Source organism: Musa acuminata, chromosome BXJ1-8 (genome assembly GCF_036884655.1).
Source record: "Musa acuminata AAA Group cultivar baxijiao chromosome BXJ1-8, Cavendish_Baxijiao_AAA, whole genome shotgun sequence".
Taxonomy (NCBI): Eukaryota; Viridiplantae; Streptophyta; class Magnoliopsida; order Zingiberales; family Musaceae; genus Musa; species Musa acuminata.
The window spans coordinates 18,852,605-18,877,864 of record NC_088334.1 but is presented as its reverse complement, the minus strand read 5'-3'; the positions used below and the strand labels follow the sequence as shown (position 1 = coordinate 18,877,864).

General features: G+C 35.7%; 3 protein-coding genes across 4 annotated transcripts; all 3 read right to left on the bottom strand.

Annotated features, from left to right (window-relative positions):
- Positions 1-1,417: 1,417 nt before the first annotated feature.
- Positions 1,418-8,444, bottom strand: LOC135587656 (enoyl-[acyl-carrier-protein] reductase, mitochondrial-like). Its single transcript, XM_065079291.1, has 10 exons — positions 8,086-8,444; positions 7,780-7,877; positions 5,346-5,477; positions 5,087-5,230; positions 4,890-4,992; positions 3,087-3,186; positions 2,829-2,905; positions 2,653-2,731; positions 1,769-1,887; positions 1,418-1,613 (listed from the first exon to the last, which is right to left on the bottom strand). The coding sequence occupies exons 1-10, from the start codon at positions 8,256-8,258 to the stop codon at positions 1,520-1,522; spliced, it is 1,119 nt and encodes a 372-aa protein (XP_064935363.1). The 5' UTR covers positions 8,259-8,444; the 3' UTR covers positions 1,418-1,519.
- Positions 8,445-9,890: 1,446 nt separating this feature from the next.
- LOC135587655 (zinc finger CCCH domain-containing protein 11-like) lies at positions 9,891-19,369 on the bottom strand. Of its 2 annotated transcripts, none has more exons than XM_065079289.1 (8): positions 19,017-19,369; positions 18,822-18,906; positions 18,561-18,707; positions 17,812-17,900; positions 11,929-12,117; positions 11,624-11,754; positions 11,443-11,542; positions 9,891-10,431 (listed from the first exon to the last, which is right to left on the bottom strand). In XM_065079289.1, the coding sequence occupies exons 1-8, from the start codon at positions 19,188-19,190 to the stop codon at positions 10,237-10,239; spliced, it is 1,110 nt and encodes a 369-aa protein (XP_064935361.1). In that variant the 5' UTR covers positions 19,191-19,369; the 3' UTR covers positions 9,891-10,236. The 2 variants fall into 2 exon arrangements, with proteins under 2 accessions (XP_064935361.1, XP_064935362.1); XM_065079290.1 differs by having other exon boundaries at positions 9,891-10,425.
- A 1,154-nt stretch (positions 19,370-20,523) lies between these two features.
- Positions 20,524-22,657, bottom strand: LOC135589032 (uncharacterized). Its single transcript, XM_065081351.1, has 3 exons — positions 22,318-22,657; positions 22,101-22,250; positions 20,524-22,035 (listed from the first exon to the last, which is right to left on the bottom strand). Exons 1-3 carry the CDS (start codon positions 22,597-22,599, stop codon positions 20,671-20,673), a joined length of 1,797 nt encoding a protein of 598 aa, XP_064937423.1. The 5' UTR covers positions 22,600-22,657; the 3' UTR covers positions 20,524-20,670.
- Between the last annotated feature and the right edge of the window lie 2,603 nt (positions 22,658-25,260).

Sequence of the window (25,260 nt, the reverse complement as noted above, 5' to 3'; positions counted from 1 at the left end):
GTTCCACCTAGAGTCCACCAGGACTTGGACTCTAATAATAAATATTAAATAAACCTCTATCCGATTCTAATTAAATTAAACAGTCTCAATAAATATTATTCAAAAGTTTAAAAATCCTAACCCATATTTATTATTTAATATGATAAAGAATTATTATTTGGTGGAATCAATAGATTTATAGACACCAAGAGAGTTAGCAATTAACCTACAAAGGAATCATAGTTACTAGAGATTGGTGGAATCTAAACTCAATTACTCTTTCAAATTCTTTAATTCTTGGGAACAATGCGCTTGGATCTGATCTTGAAAAGGATTCTGATATTTCCCTATATAAGTTAATTGATAACTCTATGTGGTTTCTAGAGATCTATTGGAACAATCATTTGTTACACAACCGTCATTCCATGCTGCTATCCACTTGGTAGCATCTAGACTCTTGCCTTATATTATCCAAATAACAACACCTCATCATAGTTTGTATGCTTAATGTGATGGGTCTTTCAAAGCTTCCTCTAAGTTGGCTTGTATGGGTTCGCTATTTGAACCACTATTTGATCCATTATTGCTACTGGATGAAACTTTGTCATGGTTTTTTCTCCTGATATTATTGAATATCTAGCTATTTTCATTATCTCTCAAGAGCTATTCAAGAAAGCTTGAAAGACATTTGGATCAAAACAAATTGTGGTTTATTATACTTTTGACTTAAAACCCAACTTCTTTATCATGGGCAGTCAAAGTGCCAACATAATCTCCTTGGTCTTACATTACTGGTAATATGAACAAGAAAGCTCACATATTAGCCACCTTAGCACGTTTAGAAAGATCTCAGATGTGATCTTCCAACTAACTTTTGTTTGAGCATGTTTAGAGATGAATAAATGATTTATATTTTAATAGGCATGTTTCATTTTTGTTTTTAAACCAAAAAAAAAAAACAGCTAACTTCATCTGTTAAAAGTTGTTTAGTCTTCTTTAACAAAGCAACATACTACCAAGACGCATAGTTCACCACACAAGTCATAACTAAAGTTTTACTTAATTCTTATTGCAAACTTCATCTTAAAGCAACAAAATTAAGTATGGTAAAGAAGGATAAAAGATTAGACAATCTAGTTCATTAAGTGTCAATCCATTTCTTGTGTCATGATATCTTATGCCATCAGCACATTTCCAGAAGTTGGATTATGCCTGTTAATGTGTACAATAGCTGCTTCCATGCCTGATAATTAATTCTAGTTGAAACTTGAATATACCAAGAAGAGTTTCAACATCAAATTATGAAAGATCAAAATGCTTGATGTATAATTGTAATGCCAAGCTGATACTTTTATTAGTTACTTGTAAAAATATCATATTTGGCTAGTCACAGTTCATGGAGCAATGATCTGGTTATTACTTAGTTGAAGCTAAAATATAAAGAAATGATAAAATTAACACAAAACAGATACAGGTAATGTTTCATATCTGTTTATTGCAAATGCCTCTTCATCATTTACACACAAAGAGTTTCTGTGATTTAGAATCTGATAACCTGTTTGGGATGGCTGCCTGATTTCCCAAGTGCCTTATCTAGTGCAGTACTGAAATCTTCGAAAGGAACCAGCTCCATCCTGCACAATATTATTTCTATTGATGTTAAATTCTCAATAAGAAAGAGTTTTAAAGTATGCAATATAATCAGGTCAGTAGAAAAAAATTAGGAATAAAGCAGTGACATTTTCCTGATAGAGGAATGTTCATAACAAACTCAAGATAAAATACATACTCGTACTTAAGCTTGCCATTCTTCACCAAGGTCAAAATGTGGTCTATCATTGGTATACAATCTTTAGCTTTCTCTGAATTTGTCCACTTCTGCAGCCAAAATCCCCGCAGAGCAAGATCCTACACAGAAAAATATTTGCATCAAATGGAGTTCCTATTAGCATGAAATATTTAGTAAAATAATCAAATGTATGAAAAGGCCTACATCTTGATAATTTAATAATTCTAGTTCAATAACCAGTGCTAGCTATTAGTTGATTGGCTCCACTTGGTTCCAGTGAATCCTTCTAACTTGAAATCTAGAAGAAAAAATGTATTCTTTATCAAATTTAAATGACCATGGATCGTGAAGCGGTCAAAGCTAAAACAAGGGCTAAGTTGCATTAATAGCAGCTATTAGTTGATTGACTTATTTGGTTCCAGAGGAATCCTTCTACCTCAAGGTCTAGTAGGAAAACATGTTTTTCTTCTTGAATTTAAACGGCCAGGCCAAGTTACACCATAGCATGGTTTTGTTGTAGGGCCTTCTTATACAGACATCACCATGCTTTTTAGTTTGATTAATGTCGCTACACATGCACCATTTGTTCTTAGTCACAATAAACCATACGTACTTTAACTGGCAGCAGCAACTACAAAATTATTTGGCAACCGAGAAAAAATAAGTTGAGATTTAAACTTGGGATCCTTAAGGTTTTAATAAATCAGCAGGTGCCACAAAACCTAAAGACCTTTTTAATCAAGACATGTTGTAAAAACAATTTTCTCTCCTGTTATACAGTTGAATTTGAGGCATCATTTCTCTTCAGGTAACATACAAAATGTCATGCAACTAAAAGAGTACTTAAACTAGATATTGGTTCTTTTCCAGTCACAGAGACTAACCTTGAAAATGAATGCTGAAGTAGGTACAGTGACAGGTTTCCTTGACATGCCTCCATATGTTACCATGGTGCCTCCTTGCCTGATGCAACAAAATTAATAGTACTCAACCAGTTACTGAGGTATTGATCTGCTTAAGCAAAAAAGGGAGGAAAACAATTACTCTATGTTGGAGTTACCTCAACAACTTGAGAACCAGTGAAGCAGCACTCCCCCCAACACAATTGAATCCTAAGATGGGTTCTGGCAGATCACCCTGACAATGGTGACTAAATTTAGTGCAAAACAAAATACTCAAAAGACAAAGTAAACAAAAAATATCCTCATGGAAACTTCTCATCAGCAAGTACACAATGGGCAAAATAGCAGCGGTAGAAGATATCTATATCTAATATTCTACTCCTAGGCAGACTTGACTAGTTTAAAAGTCATTGAACCAGAAGACTCTTGATGTTCTTCACTTCCAGCTGGCTTTCAGTGTACACCTCGTCTGCCCCAAGATTCTTAAGTTTTCCTTTAGCTTCTTCTGATCCAACTCTTCACATGCACAGTAGAAAAGTAATTGAATCAGGACACTGTTATAACAACCAATTTGAACTCCCAAGATACAAAATTGAACATTTAAGCTAATAAAATATTCAAAAATCTACCCAATAAACAATTCTTATTAATTTCACAGCAAACTTTATAATAAAATTTAGTTATTGATCATATGGATATAATACATTCTTGAAAATCTTACTAGTAACTCCAAATAAATACAAGAAGAACTATTCTGCCTTTCATAATATAACAAGAACAAACGTATTATACTCGCAAATATTTACAACAAAAGTTTTTAAAATGTACTATCTTGCTGCATGAAAGTCTACAAACAACCCAACAGGGCCTAGGACTTGGTCCATGATACTCGTATATTCCAGGGATTAGATATAAAACTAATTCAAGACATTTTACATAAAATTGCTAATCAGATTTCTTTTAAGTTGTAACACCCTAATAATATGACCTTTTAAAAGATTTTTTCTTTCATGCTTACCATACAAAAGAAATAGCTTCAGCCTCTAACTACAAAACAACATTATGTTATATGTATGAATCAAGTAAAACTAAAATTTATTACTATTTTCTCATCTAGTACACATATGTCCACACAGTCAGCAAGGTTACATAGTCCCACTAAGAGTTTGGTGGAGCTGAAGCGAATGGTATACTCTAAAAATAGAGAATCTAAAAATGTTATTATCATCTTCACATATGGAATCAAGATTAAATACTCAGAATAATATGCAAGGATAAACTATATGTATTGTTACTTTAAACTATCAATTGTGTTTGGAAAGAAAGGCTCCAAAAGGTTTGGCTTTTGCTCTTCAGAGATAACGTGACTAACTGTAGATTTTCAGCATGATAGGTTCAATTTCAACTTCATTTTCTAAGTTCATTCAAATTACTACTGCTTAAGGTCAGAGATACAGTTCACATAAGCAAAGAGGTAACGATCATCAAATTGATATTTTTTTCTGGTTGAACTTGTCCCAAGTCTTGGTTTCAAAACCCTGGACAAACCGCAAATAATCCAAAAAATGGCAATCTCTAGATACTAGCTACAGAACAAATAAAAAATTGTTTTAATAAGATAAAGTGCATAACAGTAAAAGCAAAATGTTGAATGCCTTAATTAACCTTGATTTTTTGTCTGTTCATGGTGCTCTAGATATTTAAAAAATCATCTAAAGCAGAAGCAGCAAAAAAAAGAGAAAAACATGTGCTGCTCCTAGAAAATTTAGCCCTATAAAGTGTGCAATAAGGAAATATCTGTATTAAATATTTTGAGTAATGATGCTGCTCAACTCTTCTTAATCAACAGCATGAAACTTTACCCATCATTGACTGTTGACATGCAAGCAAATGAGAATAAGAAGTAAAGGATACATGAACCACTGGGGAATCAGATAGTTTGATGTGCCATTTTAGTATTTATGAAGAAAGATTAAAAAAGTAAAGGCTATCATCCACTTAGTTTGTATAAAGTCCCTCAAGATTTTGGCAATTGCTAAAGATGTTCTACTCTTCAATGTGATTCTAGGTATGATCAGTTACAATTTAGTTTGTAGTCACCATCAGCATGAAATAAACAAGCACTCGATGAATATTTATCATGTAATCTCTATAATTTTGTATCAAGTCTTTAGCTAAAGAGAAGAAATCAAAATTGTTCAGTAAAAGTTCATTTGCACCTGTCTCTTATAATATTTACACTATGGACACCCTGAATTCTAGCAAGCTGAATAACACATTGTCCCACAATACTCGTAGCACCATTTTGGATGATGGTATCACCTGATTTCATGAAGTGAACAATCAAGGGATGTTGAATGAAAAGAAATCTAGAACTCAAAATCTTTTGTAATATAGCATGCTAAAGAGACAGGACCAGGGCTCAGCTTGACAAAATCTTCCAGCATCCGCAGAGCAGTCAGAGGATTTACATTAATGGTCGCAGCATACTCCACAGGAACATCTTTATCTATTTTGTGCCAAACAGTCTCTTCTTTCACAATATAAGTTTGCCATGTTCCTAAGAGGCAAATACATAATCATTTATTAAAAAAAAGGACATGTAAACCATTTATGATTAATGAAAAAAACATAAATACTTAAGAGATGCATTTATCAGGTAGGAAAAAACTTACCAAAGGATGGAGGAGATGGTATGACCCAGTCACCTACTGAGAGATTACACACACCAGAGCCCACTGAGTATACTTCTCCAACCCCCTCATGTCCTCCGATTGCAGGTAGTATAGGCCTCGCAGGGTAAACACCTTAAAAATATGTTGAAAGAAGACATTAGGAAAACCAAATTTTAATTCATATAATCAATAAATAATAAAAATCAGGTGCAAAACTGAGCATTCGTAAACTCCACTAGCCATAAGGATGAACAGCTCTTTCTATGCAAAGTACTTCCACTGCCTCTTCATTCTCCTACACCACTCCTCTCCTCATCTTCTTCTCCTATGACTCTCCTCCTTCTCATTCTCCTTCTACTCCTCTTCTTCTCCTCCCCCCCTCCTCTTCTTCTCCTTCTCCTCCTCCTACTCTTATTTCCCCTTCACAGTGCTGGTCGGTATGCCATTGTATCATGTGCTAGTATACTAGTATATATCATGCTCGTACTAGTACGACCAGGTCCTAGACTGGTGTGGGTCAGATACAGAGATTTAAAAGCTTTTTAAAGATTTGTCAAGGCCTCCAAAATTGTCTCCAAGACAAGGAGAAGACAACATAATAAGTGCTAGAGTTATGTTTTGATTTTGCAGCAGGATTTATGCTCTCACTAGTCAAATACAACAAAAATAATGGAGTGGCAACGGAATTCAGGTGTTTTTTATGGTGATGGAATTATGGTGGTCCTTCATAAGATTATCCAATCACTCATCAATTTTTTTCTTAGGTGACTGGGTATTTGTTTCAGAATATTACTGAAACATGATGTCTTCTTTAACTTGCACCACTGCAGATGATTCTGACATGCATCTTCGATAAAGGTCATTGGAATCAACTCAGTTTGTTATCAGTTATTAGATGTGACATTTCTTTCTAGGTTTTCTCCTAGTCAAGGAGCACAAAAGAACCTGCCAGTGAAGAATAAGATTGAAGGAGATTGATTAATCTAACTTTTACTTTTAGTAAGCAAAAAAATTATACATACATAACCAAGAGGCATTATGCGAGAACAATATCCTTTTTAAGAAATCTTGTCACTCAACAACATCCTTTCTAAAAACACATCCACAACTTCAAAGGACAATTCAAAAGGTGTTTTTTAAATACTATCTCTAACCAAAATAGGATCTTTATCATCACAACAACAATATGAGTTTATAAGACATCATAAAATAATCAAGACAAAAAAACAAAAATCTAAACGAAAATCACTAGGAATAGAAAATCCAGCTAAAAGACCCTTGCATATGGCAAACCAAGGTAATACCTCCATGGGAAATGATTCAGGGTCCTACTGCATCAGAACAATGCACCATATTATCAAATCAATTTTTCTTGGCTCATAATACTTTAACCAAAAGGACAAAAGCGAGAAATAGAAATAAGAGGTAAACTTATAGGATACCTAATGGACAAACTGTATTTTGTATTACACAAAAATATGATACAAAAAATTCTCTTACATATAGACACTCCAACACCAATATGCAGAGGGACATAACTGAAACACACAAGCAAGGTACTTATAATTGAAATAGAAAATAGAAATACAATGTTTAGGAGGCAAATATGCAAGCATGAGCATTCTAACAAAAGATGCATCAACTACATTCAAAAATCCATGGCAGTACCAGACATAAAGACTTCTAATAATAAAGATAAACAAACTGCTAGTGAGTCTTAGGGATGCTCTAGCATTATTTAGCGAAACATTTATGGCCACAAAATGTGCTGGTAATAACTTCCAACGAACATTCATTGTCTGCTGGAATAAAACTATCTAAACATAATGGAGTTGACTATATAAAATCATAAGGTGCTTTATTTCAACTTATGATTAAAAGCAGTTTTACCTTTTAATACAACAATGAGGCTTGCTATGTCATATCAATTTGTATGTGAAAAAAAGAGCCATCTAGGCATATGGGGCATAATATAGGTGAGCTTGTGAGGGTGCGTTGGAGATTAATACAATGGAAGGACTAGACTGCAATTAACAGAGGCTAAGGTCAGGGATGCTATAGACTGCAAATGATATAGTTCTTTCTTGGAAATAAATAGGGAAGAAGAACGTATGATTTATTGAAAAAAAATACTGCACTTGTGAGTTGAGACAAAATCCTACTACATAGAGAAAGAAATGTATGAGCGAAATATCTTGTCTACTAAAGCAGACATTTCTCCATTTCAGAAAATATGCCAAACCAAGATTCAAGGGGAAAATGTGCACGTAAAACAGCAAGCATCAAATCCTGGTACCTGTTTTCTTCTACTTAGAGATAATGCAGCTAAGCGCAAAATGAACCAAAATTGCTTTACATTCCATAGTGCTGCTCGGACCTCCATCCTAACCCAAAAATTGAACTTTCAAGAAAATGAGCAATAAAAACGCCAAACCTTCTATCCTGTTGATGTCTGAAGGATTGATAGGAGCCGCAAGCATCTTGACGCACACATCATTCGCTTTCAGTTCCACGGGCGGGAGATCAATTACCCTACACACCAAGTAACGTTATGACATTGAAAACCAGCAGGTGTTGCCTATGTCTAACAATAACGTCTTTAACCAATCTTATTGAAAGTGAAGATAAGGAAATTGAAGTAACTAGGCCAGGAGAAGGGTAACCAACCAGCGGAAGAATCTGATTCAGAATCAGAAATATCCATAGAAGTAGTAAAAGATTAAAGGGACTGGGAATGGACCTGGTGACCTGATCTGGGGGCCCTTGCTGTTCGTAGACGACGGCCTTGGAAGGCGGAGAAAGGTTGGTGGCGAACCCTCGAAAGGTGTTCGACGTAATGCGCGAAAGAGGGAATCGCGGGCAGCTTCGATGCGACACGCCGAGGGACCTCAGAGTCAGCCTGAGAGACGCCATCAGCGTTCACTGCCGCGGTGAAGTGTTTCTTACGCTGCGGAAGCACATAAATTGAGCGAGCCGTCAGGAAGCGTCAAGCTACGGTGGCGTCGTCGCTACGCTCCCAACAAAAACGGAGAAGGTACACTCACCAGTTCTCTCACAAGGAACAGGATTCAGGTTTACACCTGTGGTTATGGGTGAAGAACCTGCGTAAGCTCCGCTAATCTCACCCTCTAATTGGCTCAGTTACGAAGCATACCCAGCACAACAACCTCCAAGTCTTGAGACCACGGGGGCAAGGCGCGTGACGTTATCATTTACGGGACCCAGAGCTCAGGACCAATTGAAGGAGCGCCTTGTCGAGATCGGAACCGCACCCTTCAACGGGTGGGAACAGCAACCAATGGGAGGAGTCCCTTCTGGAGACCGGAGTGGCAGTCTTAGGTGATGGTTCATCACCTAAGAGGGTCCAAAAGAATAAAAGACACCAACTTTTTCAACAGGGAAATGAGAGGCATTGAATAAGAAGAGCGAGACAGATTGTTCTTTTTTTTCTACAATTTTATACCCACGAGTTCTTATATGTTTGTTTATACACACAACCATTTTCACTTTCATGTAGTTTAGCTACTCAGTATTCTATTATGTAGTTTAAGTTTCATGCAGTTGTGATGTGTGGTTAAATTACGACATCATCGACCTTAATCCAACCTACACGTCTCAATTTGAGAACCTCGACCTAATTTCATCATAACTTGGCCATCTTTAAATTTGTATTCAAGTCCTCTGACATAATTGTGACCAATAATGAGTCAATTATTTTTAGCATTCTTCCATCGTAAGAAGCCTAATGCTGCTGTTGACTAAAGATCACAATTTTGCTTCGACTACTATTAGGTTCTAAAAATATTAGTTCTCTTTTAAACCTCCGTCCGAGTTCCAAAAGTGTAATATGCACAAGTATTTGGAAGTATAAGCTACTTGAATGCAGATACGCTACAGTTGACTGGCTTGTGGCTAACAAAACACTTGAAAATGAGAGCTGCTAGATGTAAAATTATAAACGGGCAACCGCAAGCCTCCATTATATAAAACATAAGATATAAGAGATGCATTAGTCACCATGCAAAATGTTGCCAAGTTTCGGGTCCGAGTGTTGGATTAGCAGTATTTACAAGTGACGGGCAAAGGAATTTTGGGATGAATGGTATGGAAATGTAATCTCGATGACATGCCATCTTTAGTCAGATTTGATGTATTCTAATGAATGCTATCACAACAGTAACTAGCTAAGCTAATCATTTCTATTATTATGTCCAATAAATGACAAGCATAAGAGTTCCTTATCTCATGTTCCACCAGTTTTAGCAATACCCATACGAGTATGAAAACAGAACCCCAGAGGCAGCATAACAATACAAGTCATGTATCGTCACTGGCATCAATAAAAAATAACACTACAATTATCATGTCTAATACATGCTAATTCATCCAAAAATAAACAAAATTTCGGACCACTAAACGAAACAAACACATTAGAAAAAAAAAAAAACAAACAAGGCATCAAGATGTAATTACTCAACTAACCTGGAAGTTAAATATTCAGTGTCAGCATCAGCACTGAGTCATCACTATAAAAACATGATAAACTTGCAAACGAGATTAAATAAAATGATATCAACAAAGTAATTTCAGTTTAGCTATAGAGCCCCGTGATAATCATTCTCTGTGTCTTTTTAACTTGTGAAGCAGAAAAAATATGCATCAAAACTTGCTTCTATGGCACAGCAAGCAATCTCTATAAGAATTTAATGAGATACAGCCAAATGTAGGACCTTGATTAGAACAGAACCAAGTTCTATCACTTCATGGCTATCACACTACTGATTTTAAACTCAAGCCTTGAAATGCATTGTGCAGAATTGCCATCATAGGTAATTGGCATGCAGGGCCACAGAAAACATCTGGCTACGAGCTGCAGCTAATTGCAAGCATCTTAAGATTGTGATTCTATGCCTGGCTCATGTATCTGGATAGATGTTCTAGATAGGCTTGCTTCCAATTCATTTAGCTCATCAATATCCAGTTCATCATCATCATCATCATCATCATCATCAGGGATTTCTGAATTCATGTCAACAGAAGGCATGGAACTTGATTCCTCCACCCCTGGCTCACTCTTGACCTGCAACTAAAACCAAATACATCATCAAAAATTTACTCGGAAGAGCATTGAAACATTAATAACACTGCCCATGAAGCTAAAACTAAAAGCAGATATCAAAATGGTATAACAAGCTCACAAGAACTGGGTGGAAAGGTAAAGTTAAGCTTTTCTATAAATTTTACTGGAGTATAAATAACAGATTCCAACGTACAAGTCAACCTCTTAAAAAAAAGGTCAGTTATCAGTGTTATCGTGGGTGGCATCCCATCCCATCCATCGAAGAATGTGTAAGACCTATCAAAACCCAATGCAAATCAACATCTGTGTTTTTCTTAGTTTTAGTGGGTTCAGGTTAATGCGCCACCTTCTGAACATTCATATTTAAACTTAATAACTCTTATCATTATATCAAGCAGAATAAAAGAGTGCAAAGTAATGTCTATACAGTCAAAAACATCCTGAACAGGACTACTCTGTTGGCACCATAACATCATGAATAATTGGTCATATTCTTTCTCATGAGGCACCAGAAGTCCAAAATATGATGAAAATAAAGAAATTGTTTGGTAGATGGGTCATTACACATTCAATCTTAAAAAGAAGTTTTACAAACCAACAAAAGAAAAGATGAATTGTATAATGCAAAAAAAAGACAATATAAATATAAGCACATGAAAAAGCACTCCGAGGAGCCATATCAATCAGAATGAGAGGTGGCAAGGAAATAGGATCTAAAGCCATCTAGAAGTTTGATTAAAAAAAGTGAGAAACCGATCATTAAAAAAGACAAAATACCAAAGGATGGACAAAAGAATTTATTGCAAATTCTTTAGCAATAAATTTCAGGTGTCTTTTTAATTTTGAGATCATATTTCATTAACACCCCCAATATAATTTAGAGCATAACCATATTGATGATATAAATTTTTTTAAAAAAAGTTCTTTAACCAAAAAACTAATATGAACACAACCTCTGGTATAACAATTTTATTGAATGCTCTCCAAACTAAGGTAAATTAATAATTAAGAGATTACCTTCTCAGTAGATTCAGGTTGTTCTTCTCTATTATACTTCTCATATGCCTCATCATCATCAACAAACAAACTTGAATCTGACAGAAACAACTCACGACCACTGAAATAAATAGAAGGTATTAGTTGCAATGATTAGAGAATAATGTACAATGAATGTACTGGACAATAAAAATAAATTTACCTCATGCGATCATTCTTAGCCCTATCAGCACGCATTGCAGCAAGATCAGCTTCTCTTTCTTCCATCTTTTTCCTTTTCCATTGTGTGAACAACTCAGGAGTAAGAGGAGTTGATGTCGAAACTTTTGCCCGCTGGGGAAGGAAAAGATCATACAAGCATGAAAGAAAGTCCCATCTTGGAAAACCAAGAAACTCCAGACAATAAAAAAAGCATGAGATTGCCATGAGAAGAAAGGGATAAGCATGAAGATGCTACAAAGGCACAAGAAAAAGAAAACAGATAACAAGCAGCAGCACTGCACTTGCCTGATTTTCTATCTCTTCTTCAATTGTTATCTTTTCAGTTTCTTCCTCCAGTAATGCTTTCATCTGAGATTTCAATACATAACCAGGAGGAAGCGCATGCCTATAATGGCAGTCCTTGCCACCATTTGGGCAAACCCAGAACCAACCATACTGCTTCTTCTCCACTGCATCTAAAAAGTATTTACAGACCTAACAAAGAGCAGATGTTACAAAGGAATGATAACAAAGTTTTGAATAGAAATATGTTAAACATTTATTTGGGACCAAACTTCAAAAATATCCTATCAATTTGCTACAAACTATTTTTTATTTGTTTAATGAAAATAAATATCAAACTCAACAAAAACAGAAGTGCAAATCACCAAACCCATGTAACATAAAGAACAAAACAATCGAGCAAATCAAGCTGTTTTGTACCAGTGTATAATACCCTCCCCAATTCACATGCTCCATCAACACCCTCTAAGCAGATTGCTTGGTCAAATACTTGAGATCTTTCATATAACACCAAGAATATTGTAGAATCCTTTTTGACTATGCAATTTCAAGAACAACCAATGGAAAATACAGAGCAAAGATGATAGAGAAAAGTGAACATAGCATAAGTCCGATACAGTTGCTTTTAGGAGTATCAAGATGGCATTCCAGACTAAATAAATTGGCTGACCAAGCATAAAATGCTATGGATTATAAGCATATCAAAAAAAAATTTATCTAGGGATAGTGCCATGTAACTAGCAATATCAAGACTACAATCTATGAATCTAAGCCAGTCAGATTTATCCTTCTATCCTGTCAATTTGATCTTCCTTAGATCCACATATATGGACTCTGGAGATGAATAAATCTTTAATATGTATAGCCTCATATGCTCATTCTATATTCCTGTGAAACCAATAAAAAAATTGCTAGGATTGACTTCGCATGGACATATTCACAAGATCAGACACCAAGACATCAGGAGTTTCTGAGATAAAAAGAGAATAAAAGTCTGCATAGATAAAAAATTGCACATGTATATTAGAATAGAAAACTACATTATGTTATAATAAATAGACTTATTCAGCAATGCATTGGATCAGGTCAAGATAATGAGATTGAGTATTTGATCCAGGTTACCATTCGAGACAAGCATCCCCACCATATAAGTCCAAAAAATATCTCAAAGGTAAAGGAAGAAAAACTAGGAAGGCTTCTATCTAATCTTAAAGGAGATGGAATCCACGTATAGATGGTAAATGGCATTCATCATCATTATGAGGGGACACGAATTAGTGAATGACATATTGGCTAGAACTCAGCACTTCCTAAGGTTAGAATTCCAATCTAATACTGATACTGGAATCCTGTTGGACTGATATGTACTGGTTGTGTGGTACTACTACCAATTGGTACACCCAATAAATATTAGATGTTGTTCGGTATTACCGACATACCAGAACCTAGTAAGTCTACTAAGAAATCTCAAATCATGCTCATCCCCTTCTTGTTAGTGAAAGTGGGTTTTTTGTTCCCCCTCCCCCTTGCATGTTTCCTCAGAATCACTCTTTTTTTCGTGATTCATACTGCAAATTTGCTTAACAAAAGGGACCTCAACCAACAATAACCCAGTTCCATAAATATAGTGATTTTTAGTATATATCCTTTACACGTAGTACAGGAGCGCCTATCCTAGAATTTTGAAGATACACTGGTTAATTTACCCAGAAAAATGGACCATACATACAAACAAAATAATGTCATTTATAATTGTAAAGAGATGGTTAAATAAAGAAAATGAACAATTTGAGATTTTTGTGAAAACTATAAGAAAATATCTGAAACATGCTCAAGAACTCGCAGTATTGCAGTCAGACCTTCAAAAATAACTTCCGACATTGACATTTTTCTCAATGCATGGTTAGCATGCTTGTGGACTTCTGATTATGGTGTTCACTTGATAGGCTGATTATACTGATGCTGAGCTGCAACAAGCAGCTGTAGCTCTTTTCAGCCACAAGATGATAAATTAAAAAAAAAAGAGAAAAGCTGGAATAAGCTAAAAAGGTGAGAGGACTACAGATGATAGGCTGTTGCCTCTTTTAATTGTTTTCCTTATTTTTCTAAAGAAATCATAGAAGTTAGTTGTTTCAGCTGTCATTGTCCAGTATAAAGAACTACAAAATTGGCACGGTTGAGTGTATGAGGCTCCCATTGATGTAAAGGCTGAGACTCTAATTAAAATAAGAAAAGAAATCAGCCAATTAATCTTCGTCCTGATAAATCCAACTGCCTTTTCTCTAAACAGAACACAATTCCATTTTTGGAATCTATATAATGCTTCAAATAGCTGAAACTAACCAGTCAACTTGATTTCTGATTCTGAATAACTCTTTTTGGGTAATGAACAGCAGCAGATACATAACCTTAGCCACTTATTCCTTTCACAAGAAAACTGAGTTCTTTAAGTATTCTTTGTAGTGTTTGAGAAGCCCGTTGAAGATCTAAACTGGAAAACAGTGATTAGTTTTTACAAGAAAACTAATCCCCTGAGTCAACATATGACATCCCAAAGAAACATGGGAACAATTAGCTCCTTAAACAGAAAATAATGAAAATAAGAAATACAACTCTGATAAAGCAAGATTCAAGGACTTATAATATTCAATTTAAAGACCATAAATGATTTATCAGCCGATCTAGACTCTAAATTGTGTCCCGAAGAAATTAGAGGTACCCCAATAGAACAAGTGAGTTATACATAAAAGTCAGGTATCTTGGAATTCCAAGAGCTCATGCTCCCATTGATAATTGATGAGTTATCATGTTATGTTAATAGATGAAATTCAAATAGTCCCACTAGAATAGAACATCATCAGAGGTTGCCATTCTAGTTACGGATCATATAAGTCCTCGCTTGGACCAATACGGTATCAATTACTTACTGAGGCAGACAATGGAGTATAACCATGTAATTGACCCAAAAGGTCCCCATAATGTAGTAAAAAGGGAAAAACAAAGAAGAGAAGAAAATTTCAACCATAGAATTTAACTGAAAGAAAATGAAAAAAAAATACTAATCATTAAATATCTTAGAGCTTTGAAGCTACCGGTGGCCAGAGGGGAATGGCGGTCGATTTAGTTATTAGGGCATCAAAAGCAATGAGGGAAAGAAGGCATGAAGTAGATTTTACTTTGTTGTTGCCACCGCAGAAGTGGGCATTCTATCCCCTGCTGCTAATACCATCGTCTAGGAGGAGTCCCCAACCTGGAAATGATGGCACAAGAATGGTCTCGATGGAGTTACAAGAAAGAGAAATATAACTAGTCATGATTATAATTCCTGGAGAAATCAACCAAAACAATTTTCCCTTTTACAATTTCATTGGATAACTGAGCCAGTTAAACCTAGGAGCATCACTTTATGTTGCAAGTAAAGGGTTTAATGTGTCCTGATTGAAATCAATTGCGTTTTTGGTAAAATTTTGAGAAAAAAAAGGAACAAAAATGTCTCAAGCAATCCTGCCAAACAATGCCAATCCACATGCTAATATAGCAGTGATCGGTAAGTGTAATTCAACATGGGTGGTATCCTGAGAGGGGAAATCCTTGGCCATCATTAGTTTATTTGGTAGTGCATCTCAATGATTATGGTTACTGTAACCATAATAATACCAACCATTATGTTTTTCAATAAAATGAAAACAAATTATCTGAGCAATAAACAAATAAATTATACTTCCCAAGTATATGAGCTCAACTACATGGTTCCCATTCTGCCATTGTCATGTACACCAAGTTTGTGACAGTTAGAGAAAGCATGTTCCTTGTTACTAAAGAACAGAGGAAGGGAAAAACAGAGGAAAGTGAACATAATAATAGTAACAGATAATAGAAAATTGATAACTATGAGACTCGATCTGGCTCAAGGAGTAATTCTTGAACATGAAGTCACACATCTCATAAATGGATGAGAAAAATCATACCATTGGGAAATAAAATGTGAACCTGCACCACTTACACATAACATGAGTGGTATGGGTTCACTAAATCCTAAGAAAAGAGGTACCTAGAACTCTCCAAATAGAATTCTTAATATTAAACAACAGTGCCTTCTTGTATCCATGTTATGACTCTTAGGCACTAATTACCCTCAGTGTAGGATTCTAAAACACCCTAAAATAGCCATTACAACTAGAAAATCCCTGAAAAACAGAAGCCAAATCTACACTCACTAGGAGTGGTAATGAGATTTAGCTTGCTCTCTTTTTTCATAAGTAGGAAGAGTGTTGGTTTAAACCCAAAGCAGGAATGCCCTTAAAGTTTTCTGAACTGTACGCTTGTATTTTCTTCTACTGGTCCAACTAAGAGTACTGTAAGAGCTGGGTTATCCATCTCCAAGTTGGACTGAGCCTTCCTAAATCTATGGGTTGAACCAAAGTGCGCTGAAGCTAGATTCAGCTAAAACATGAACAGAATTAAACTCCAACAAGTTGCAACCCATTGAATCAATGTGTATATGGTTAAAAATACACAGTGGTATTCCACCAAGGTGCCTTGCTGGCCGAAAATGCTGATTTATGGTTAGAAGAGCCTGCGGCTGATAGGGTCAGAGTTGGACCACATTGTAGCATCCATTTAGGAACATTAACCATTTTATTTTGGGAGTAATTGTTGGCCTTGAGCTTTCCATTTATGATTTCTTGATCCACTTCCTTGAGGCATCTCAAAGTTTAAAACTGGCTGCTAATGTGGGACACAGACATAATGATATATTGACATGCCAACAGGGAAAATCATCAAAATTAAAACACAAGGCATCATGGAGACCACAGAAAAAGCATATATTTTCTATTTGTTAATATAACTTTACAGGTTGATATCTATTATGTATAATTTAAATAATGATTGCTGCATTTTGTGAAAGCACTTCAAGTCAATATCAGTTATTCACATCATACTAGGGGACAGTCTGGTGCAGGAGGCACCCACCAATAAGGGTCTAGGAGGGCCGATCTGCATATTTTTATCCCTGCAAGTAAAGAGGTTGTTTCTATTACTCAACTTCTGGTCACTTGGGTAAGAAAAAGAGCAATCCAAGTGTAGGTCCAAGACTTGCCCTCATGTTCACGTCATACTAAGTTGAAAACCAAAATGCATATATTCTGCCAATACTCAATTTACCTGGAAGCTTTAGGTCTATGTTATAAGCATCCAACATTAATACGAGTGCAGATGACATGTGCCCTAATACATTCTGAAATTTCTGATGTATGTTGGTGAGTTCAAACAAGTTTAGTGCTTGACACAAACAAAACATGGATAGAACAAGCATTATCTATGAAATATTACGAAATAATAATAATGCTTTGCAGTGTTCTTTTGCAGACATCTTATGAAATTCTTACTGCAAGCAACATGCCAAGGAAAAATTCACCTCAAGTCGCCTTCTACTTAACCAAGCTAAGGTAATGGAGCTCATGAAGTTACAGTACTTGTCGAATATCGAGTTATTATTTATGTGCTGAAAGCCAAAGTTACATTAAAAAAACAAAATCATAGTTGTATCGACCAAAGTAAAGTTAGTAGGTCAAGTCATCAAAAGAATTGGAGGAAATATGAACGGATAAACATTAAATCATCATATAAGTTGACAATCATCTATATTTAAAGCATAATCAAGCAAAAGAGTGCCGATAACATTAACATGTTAGGCTAACATTAAGAATGAAAGAAAATCATCCACGTTTAGGAAATTATGGAGAAAAATTAATATTGAGGAAAAGCGGAAAACACTCCAAATGATCCTATTACTAAATATTTTTAAGGAATTGAAATACATCATAAGCAAAAAGCAACAACAATAATGCATGTCCAAGGGTGGAAGTAGTTAATGACACATACAATATCAGTAGGTTTGTTCTGATTATACTCCTTATTCTTTGTTTCAACGACCTTCTCCAACATTTCCTGATCCCAATCCTCCATTGTTCCTACACCACATGAAAACCAAATTAGCCCAAAAATATATGTACATACTAATATTTCAATTCTTCTTAATACCCAATATCCTAAACCATAGTGCACAACAATCCTTGCAGATTAATGGAACATTCTCACTTTGTCTATTAACATGATAATTTTTTGGCAACTATCCTTTTCTTCCACCTCAAAATCACACATCCCAAAAGTTTAAAGAAACCATCCCTTTGACCTTCTAACCTTCTCTAAGTAACTATTACAACTCTAACATCAACAACTAAGCAATTAATCAATGTCTTTTTATTCGTTAAATTTAGTGATGTACCTCCATTCTTTACCAATTCATCTTAGATATAAGACCTAGAACATTTCAGTGCTCTTAAGGTACAAGTCTTACATTTAGATCTTGAAAGTTGGGTTGGAGGGTTATTAGAACTCTACAAGATAAATGGTTAGAGCACAAAAATATTCTCACAAAAGATATAAATAAAAAATAAAGCAAATAAAGAATTAAGTCACGTTGTGAGGGTTCTTTACCACTGAAAGATAATAGAAAGTAGTTAATAATGAGTGCCTGAACTGAACAAACTATGGACAAATAGGCAGAAGGTCAGATATGTACTATGATTTAAAACCTAAAAAATTGAAAGTAGCAGTGCTCCATTCCTGACCTTGATCACGATCACGCTGATCGCTGTACAGATCGATCTTCTCACCCTTCCTCTGAACATTTAGGTCATGTGAGAACTTGCACTTGAAACCTTTCTGACATTGCCCGACCTTGAAGAACTCGCACAGTATCGACTTGGGGTCGACACCTAAGCCAGAGACCAATATTCACTTATCAGAAATACAATAACAATCAATTGAACGACCCTCAATGACTTAATTAATCTAAATGTTGGTGCTTCAAAAAGAAGAATATCACATACCAACTGGGACCTTAGGCTGGCTGACGGCAATCTTGAACAGATCGTTCAGCTCCTTCTCTCGGACCTTATCTTCTTCCTTCTTCTTCTGCTCTTGCATCAAACAATACATTGACCAACAAAGTATATTATAGATTTCGCTTTTCTCCATTGGAAGAAAGGGTGATAGAGATCGAGAGAAAGAGAGAGAGGACGGACCTTGGCGGCGATCTTGGAGGAATCAGGTTTGGGCTGGACGGATTGCTGCAGGCTCTGGACGTACTTTTGAACATTCTTGCTCTTGTTCTTGTTCTTGAGCCCGAACGTCTTGTCCTCCACGACCTTCTGCTTCTTGGCGAGCTCCGCCTTGGACGGCTGGCCCTTCGGCGGCATCGGCGGCGAAGTCTACTGAGCTGCGTTTGAAATCAAACGAGGAAGAGAGGCTATCGAGGGAGCGATGCCCCTCTAGATAGACGGGAAAAGGAAAACGAGAAGGGAATAGGGCTTGAGTCCGTACAGTCGGCTGCCTCGTTTGCTGTGGATTTTGGCAATCGGGTGTTGCGGTGGAACGCCTGGTGTTATCGATGCCAATGAGAAGGTTCGTGGGGGAAGTCCAACTACAAAACGGGCCAAGCCCAAATTATGTTCTTGGGCTTAATAAGTATTTCGTTTCTGGGTTTACATGTCTACCCTTACAAATCTTGAGGAGAGGATAATTGATCCTTACAAATCTAACGCATAGAAATCCTTAATATGTTTTTACTTTTAAAAATATATTTTTAAATAGTTCAAAAGAATATTAATGTCAAATAAAGTTATGATATGTATATATATATATATATATATATATATATTATTTATTTATGTATTCTTAAGTTTTACTGAGAAATATAAATAATTTAAGGTGAATTCAGAGCCTTTCTTTTTATTTTTTCGCGTGCAGTTTTTCTATTTTGATTTTTCTTATAGAGCATCTCTTTTTTTTTCGATCAGAGAAAAGTACTCTCCTTTGTCACTTATCTTATATTATTTATATATAATAGCTTAGATAGGCCCTTCAAATTTTAATATTGTTTATATATACATTTAAAAGGACAAGGTTAATCTATATTGACCCTCATCAATGTATGGACTCACGAGATTCAATCTATCTAGTCTTACCCCCTTCCCTGTATGCCAAGTTATTTCGGCAAGTCCTAATACGACACGTTGCCCTACGTATTTTCTATGTATATATTTATAATAATAAATAATAATGACAAAGACATAGTAACAATTATAGTATGAAATCCCTCTAGATGATATCTATCAATGATGGGTCAAATAGGTTAAAAAAGTTGAGACATATTCCAATAACCATCGTTAATGACGTCTCTAACCATAAGAATCATCTTTATGGTAACATACTGTATTGAGATTTGTCCTCGTTAAGAACTTTGAAATCGTGTAGGAACAATGTATGACTGTCATTAGAATCCATTACAAATGTTCCAAATTCTCATTTCTTTTTCTTTCTACTCTTTCCCAATCTATTATTACCTGAAAATATTTCTATATTACCATCGTTCATTGGCTTTCCCCTTGTGGGACAGTACAGTATCTGGTTCTTATCCTTTAATTGATGAATATATGGAGTGAACCGTATATATATATATATATATATATATATATATATATATATATATATATATATATATATATATATATATTTGAGCTGAAATCAAAATCATCTAAAATCTATTCGATTCGATTTTAGGTCCAAATTGGACTGAACCTAAATTATCCGATCCTGAACCCGAGATCAGGGTTACAGGTAATTAATTAGTAAGCAAGTGCAAAAATTTCACGTGTCGGTCTTTGATTCTGTGTCATATTATTCCTCAATTAAAGGCGCTACGTAGTGGAATTCTATTTGCAGATGACGATGCAAAACTGCTTCTTCCATCACCCCCCGATTCACGTCCTGTTGGAGTTCTCGCAGTGGAAGCGCCGCCAGAAATCCCTTGATGTATTCTTTGCAGCAGATGACACCTTCACACACGGCCTCTCCGTCTGTGTAAGCCCCTCCACCCTGTCGAACGTCTTGTCTGCATTCATCTGAGTCTCCCGCTTCAACGCTCCGCTTATAGATCATACTCTTGCTGTCGAACTTCAGAATGTATGCTTGATTGCATCCCTCGAAGAGTCTCTCCCCGAAGGTGTCGACCAGATAGATGGCATCGCCTTCGATCCTGAGGACGAAGAAGTGATCGTTCCAGCTCGCAATGTATATCCTTTCTTCCGACGGTGAACTACGTAGGAGCTCATCCCAAATGTTGTCGAACGACATCGTCCCTTGCAGAAAGTGTAGGTTGTCGGGCGTGTCGTCGAGGCCGAAGAATCCTACGTAGGACATCGTCTTGTTCTCTGTCAGCGGCCGGACTTTTGCTTCCAGTACCGTGTCGAGGTCGAAATGCTGATCCGAGAATTTCTCCTTGTGGGCCTCATCTGCACAAAGCTTTCTCCACTCCAGGGATCCTTGATGTATCAGTTCGTCGAACTGACACCGCAGTGGCAGAGCTTTCGGGTTGTGATGCAGCCAATCGGCGATGACGACGGCAAGCACCGTACAGGCACTCTCACCTGCGGCCTTCTCGCTACGCTGATCGATGGATGCAAGAAAGACGTCGGCGACGAGCTCCATCCCCTCGTCTCTGCTGCTTAATCTTCTTCTCTCCCACACGCCGACCTCGAAAGTTCCTTCATCTTCGAATCCTCGATCTCGAGGTTTCTCCTCACGCTGCAGCAACGCAGACTCGGTGCTCGACTGTCGGTGCCGCTCGAGATCGATATCGTCACCTCCAACATCACTGCATGATTTGTTCAGAAGTGGTTCTCCTTTCGGGTGCTTTGTGGCTTTGAAGCTGAGTCTCGTCTTGTTCGACAGGAGCCTAACAAGGGAAGGTTGTCGTTTGACTGATGTCTGCAGATTTTGTTCTTCCTCCTCGTGATCTTCGAGCTTTCCAGGCAACTCAGCACCGAGGAGGATGTTAGCAGTGGCTATTCCACTATAACTAAATTCATGCTCATCTTCTGACGAAGAATTCCCTAACGATGGATGTATCATTCGATTGCTTGGGAATTCAGTACCATAGTTTCGCCGCAACCCCACACACGACAAGGCACGCGAGCTAAGAGCTCGTCGCCGCGCGAAATCCATGCTGCCTTTTATGTTGAGCTCCACGACATGCAGTTCAACCTGCGCAAATATGGGATACCTCAAATTGTTGAATCGAGAATAAAGAAGAACACAACATTAATTACCTTCAGCACAATTTCCGCAGTCTGGTCCTTAATCTTGCATCTGATTGGGATGCTAATTGTTTTCTTGTGATTTGGAGAGGCGTACTCGGCAATGTCTATCTTGGTTTCTCCGTACACCGTAGACTTACCGTTCGAGTTATTATCAGATTCCTGCAAGCATTTCAGATCAAATTGCATGATATTTGTTGTCACATGACACATAACATGGTTGACTTACTTGAACTTGTAGATTGACAATCCAACTCTTGTAACCATGGGAATTCATCCTCTTAAGCTTGCAGATGCAGTTGAATTCTTCGTTCCAAATCACGGTGCCGTCCGGTCTCATGTGCTGCTTGGAAGTGCAGTTCTTCTTCGACCCCCGGTGCAGGAAACCGACTTTTCTTCCACTTCCTCTCCATTCTATTTCCACCATCAAACTGCTCTTGCCGCAATCCCCCAGCTTCTCCACTGGTATATTCTTGAGTTCATGGATGAGTAGGATTAGCTTAAAGCTCATGGTGGAAGGAAATCTTTGGCTCTGTTGAAATGCTTCTTCAAGCAGATGGAGAAGAAAGGTCTTTAGAACTGGGATTTGGGTTCCTTTGGGACATTAAGGCTTTTGTAATTATGTCGGATTTGGGTTGTTCTAAGTCAACTGCTTCTCGTGTAAGCAAAGATTGCCTTGTTCAGAAGATTGACTTGTTCGGCCACAGCCGTCCTGCTTCCTTCAAACTTCCTTATCCTCTTCACTGTTGTGTCTTCTTTTTTATCGCATGCCCTTGATGACAATATTATCATTTGGACATGCTATTATTTAGATGATTGACATTAAAGACCTTTGAGTATGCTAATTGCTTCGAAATCAAACTGGTTTGTAGTCTAAACTTTTAGCTTCTTTCCATGATATTTGTTGCCTTCCATCATAGCTGAAACTGTTAACTAGTTAGTAGCATTCGACTAATTGTCCGGTCCTATAATCCAACAGGCAAATGAACTCTAAACCACATTAATATCTTACAAACAATTTCACATATATTTCTATAAATGGCTAATTTTTTTTGTATTTACCCTTTTAAATTTTAGTTCAAAATAAATGCACTAAAGGGTGTAATTTTTTAGAGAATTCACTATTGACCATGATTAACAGCAGTTAGCTTGAGTTCTACTGGATGGATCAGGATAGAATTGACATAAATAATAGGGTGATTTTTCTTTTAAAAAATTCAGTTTTTTCTCAAAATGTGCCCCAATTTTTATTTTAGATATTACTATTTGCAACTCCCTTCTTTTTATTTACAATTCCATGCTAAGAATTTTGAATATTCTTAAGTTATCCCTTCGGAGACATATATGATCTCAATTTATAATTTATTGTAATAAAATATTTTTACTCCTTATCTACAATCTCATTTTCTTATCTTTATCATCATCTTCTTCATCTCCTCCCCCCTCCTCTTAATTGGCAAAGGTAACAAAAAATAATTAAAAAAAATATGATGAAATGGAACGAACCGAAGATCGAAGAGAATGTGAGACATAATTTTTAATATTTATTATAATAATTTATTTTTTTATATATTATATAATAACTCAAAAGATATCATCTTCTAGGTCAGTTGTATTAACCTAGAAGATATCATATTTCAAGTTTTTGAAACTATCCAATAGGGTGCATGGGAGGTAGAAAGAGACGACGACAAAAGAGTAAGAGGCATATGGGAGGGAAAAAAAAAGGTTAAAAACATAATTAAAGGGATTATGATTAATAAAATATTATTTTATTAATTTTTTAAGGGATTTTGAATAGTAAAAGAGCGTAGTAAACTACTTTATTTTTCTTAAGTGGTACCGTGTTTCAAATAATATTCACGATATCCTTCATCAACTCTGGCATTTTTTCATCCTTTATAATGTTTTGACAACATTATAAAGTTTATTTGAAAACACAATAAAAATGATACAAATTGACTCATAATCTCAACTAAATCAACTTTAAATCTAAAAATTTGATACCATAATGATACGTGAGCAATGACAATCAAAGAAACACAATAAAATGTTATTTATAATGTTTTTAGCACCTCATTAAAATATTATTTGAAAACATAATAAATGATACAAATTGACTCATAATCCTAACTAAATCAACTTCAAATCTAAAAATTTGATACCATAATGATATGTGAGCAATGACAATCAAAGAGACGATGTTATTTACAATGCTTTTAGCAATTCATTAAAATACTATAACACTATTAGAAAATATTATACGTGAACCAGATGAAATCAAAATATACTAGAATCTATTTGATATATCATACTAGGATTCAAATAGATATTTATAATAACTTACAAATAACATGACCCAAATAAGGATCAAAATTAGCTTGTTATAGTGTTTTGACAATCACAATAAAACATACTTAAAAATACTGTAAATGATTTAAATAGACTCCAAACCTCAACAAAACCAACTATAAGCCTAAAAATATGTTATTATAATAATCTACAAGTAATGATAATCAAAGATATATAATATGATGTTATTTTTCAATAGCTTCATAATATTTTTAGCACCTCAATAAAATCATTGTAATGTTATTGAAAAACACTAAGTCAAATAAAAACACTATAACGATTCAAAACCAATGAAAAAATTAAGAGAAAAAATATCATTGGAGTTGGTAAGAGGTATTTGAGGTATTATTCTAATTAGAGGCACCATTTAGAAAAAATCAAAACAGAGGATGCCCTTTAAAAAAAATAAAAAATAAAGATTTTTCGAAAGAAATCACCCTATATAATACAGTATAAGTATTTGGAGGGTTATTTTATATATGTTATATTAAATTTGAAAGTGGTGAATATACTATTTGGCAATTTACCTAAAAAGGCTCCCAATAATAGAGTTTTATGAGATAGCATATCTATCTTTTGGTTTTATCAAAAGTACCCCTTTTATTTAAAATATCAAAAATATTTTAAAATCGAGGACCCTTTTTTTTGAATCGAGTTACCTAATTCAAACCAATCGATCTAAGGATTAGGTTGGGTCAAATTTGAATCAAAAGGCAAAAGGGGTTTTAGGAGCATTACATTGAATGAATATAACATTAATGTAATTGATAGCTAGCCTTCCTCTTCTCTCCTCTACTCCTCTATTGCAACAACATCCTTT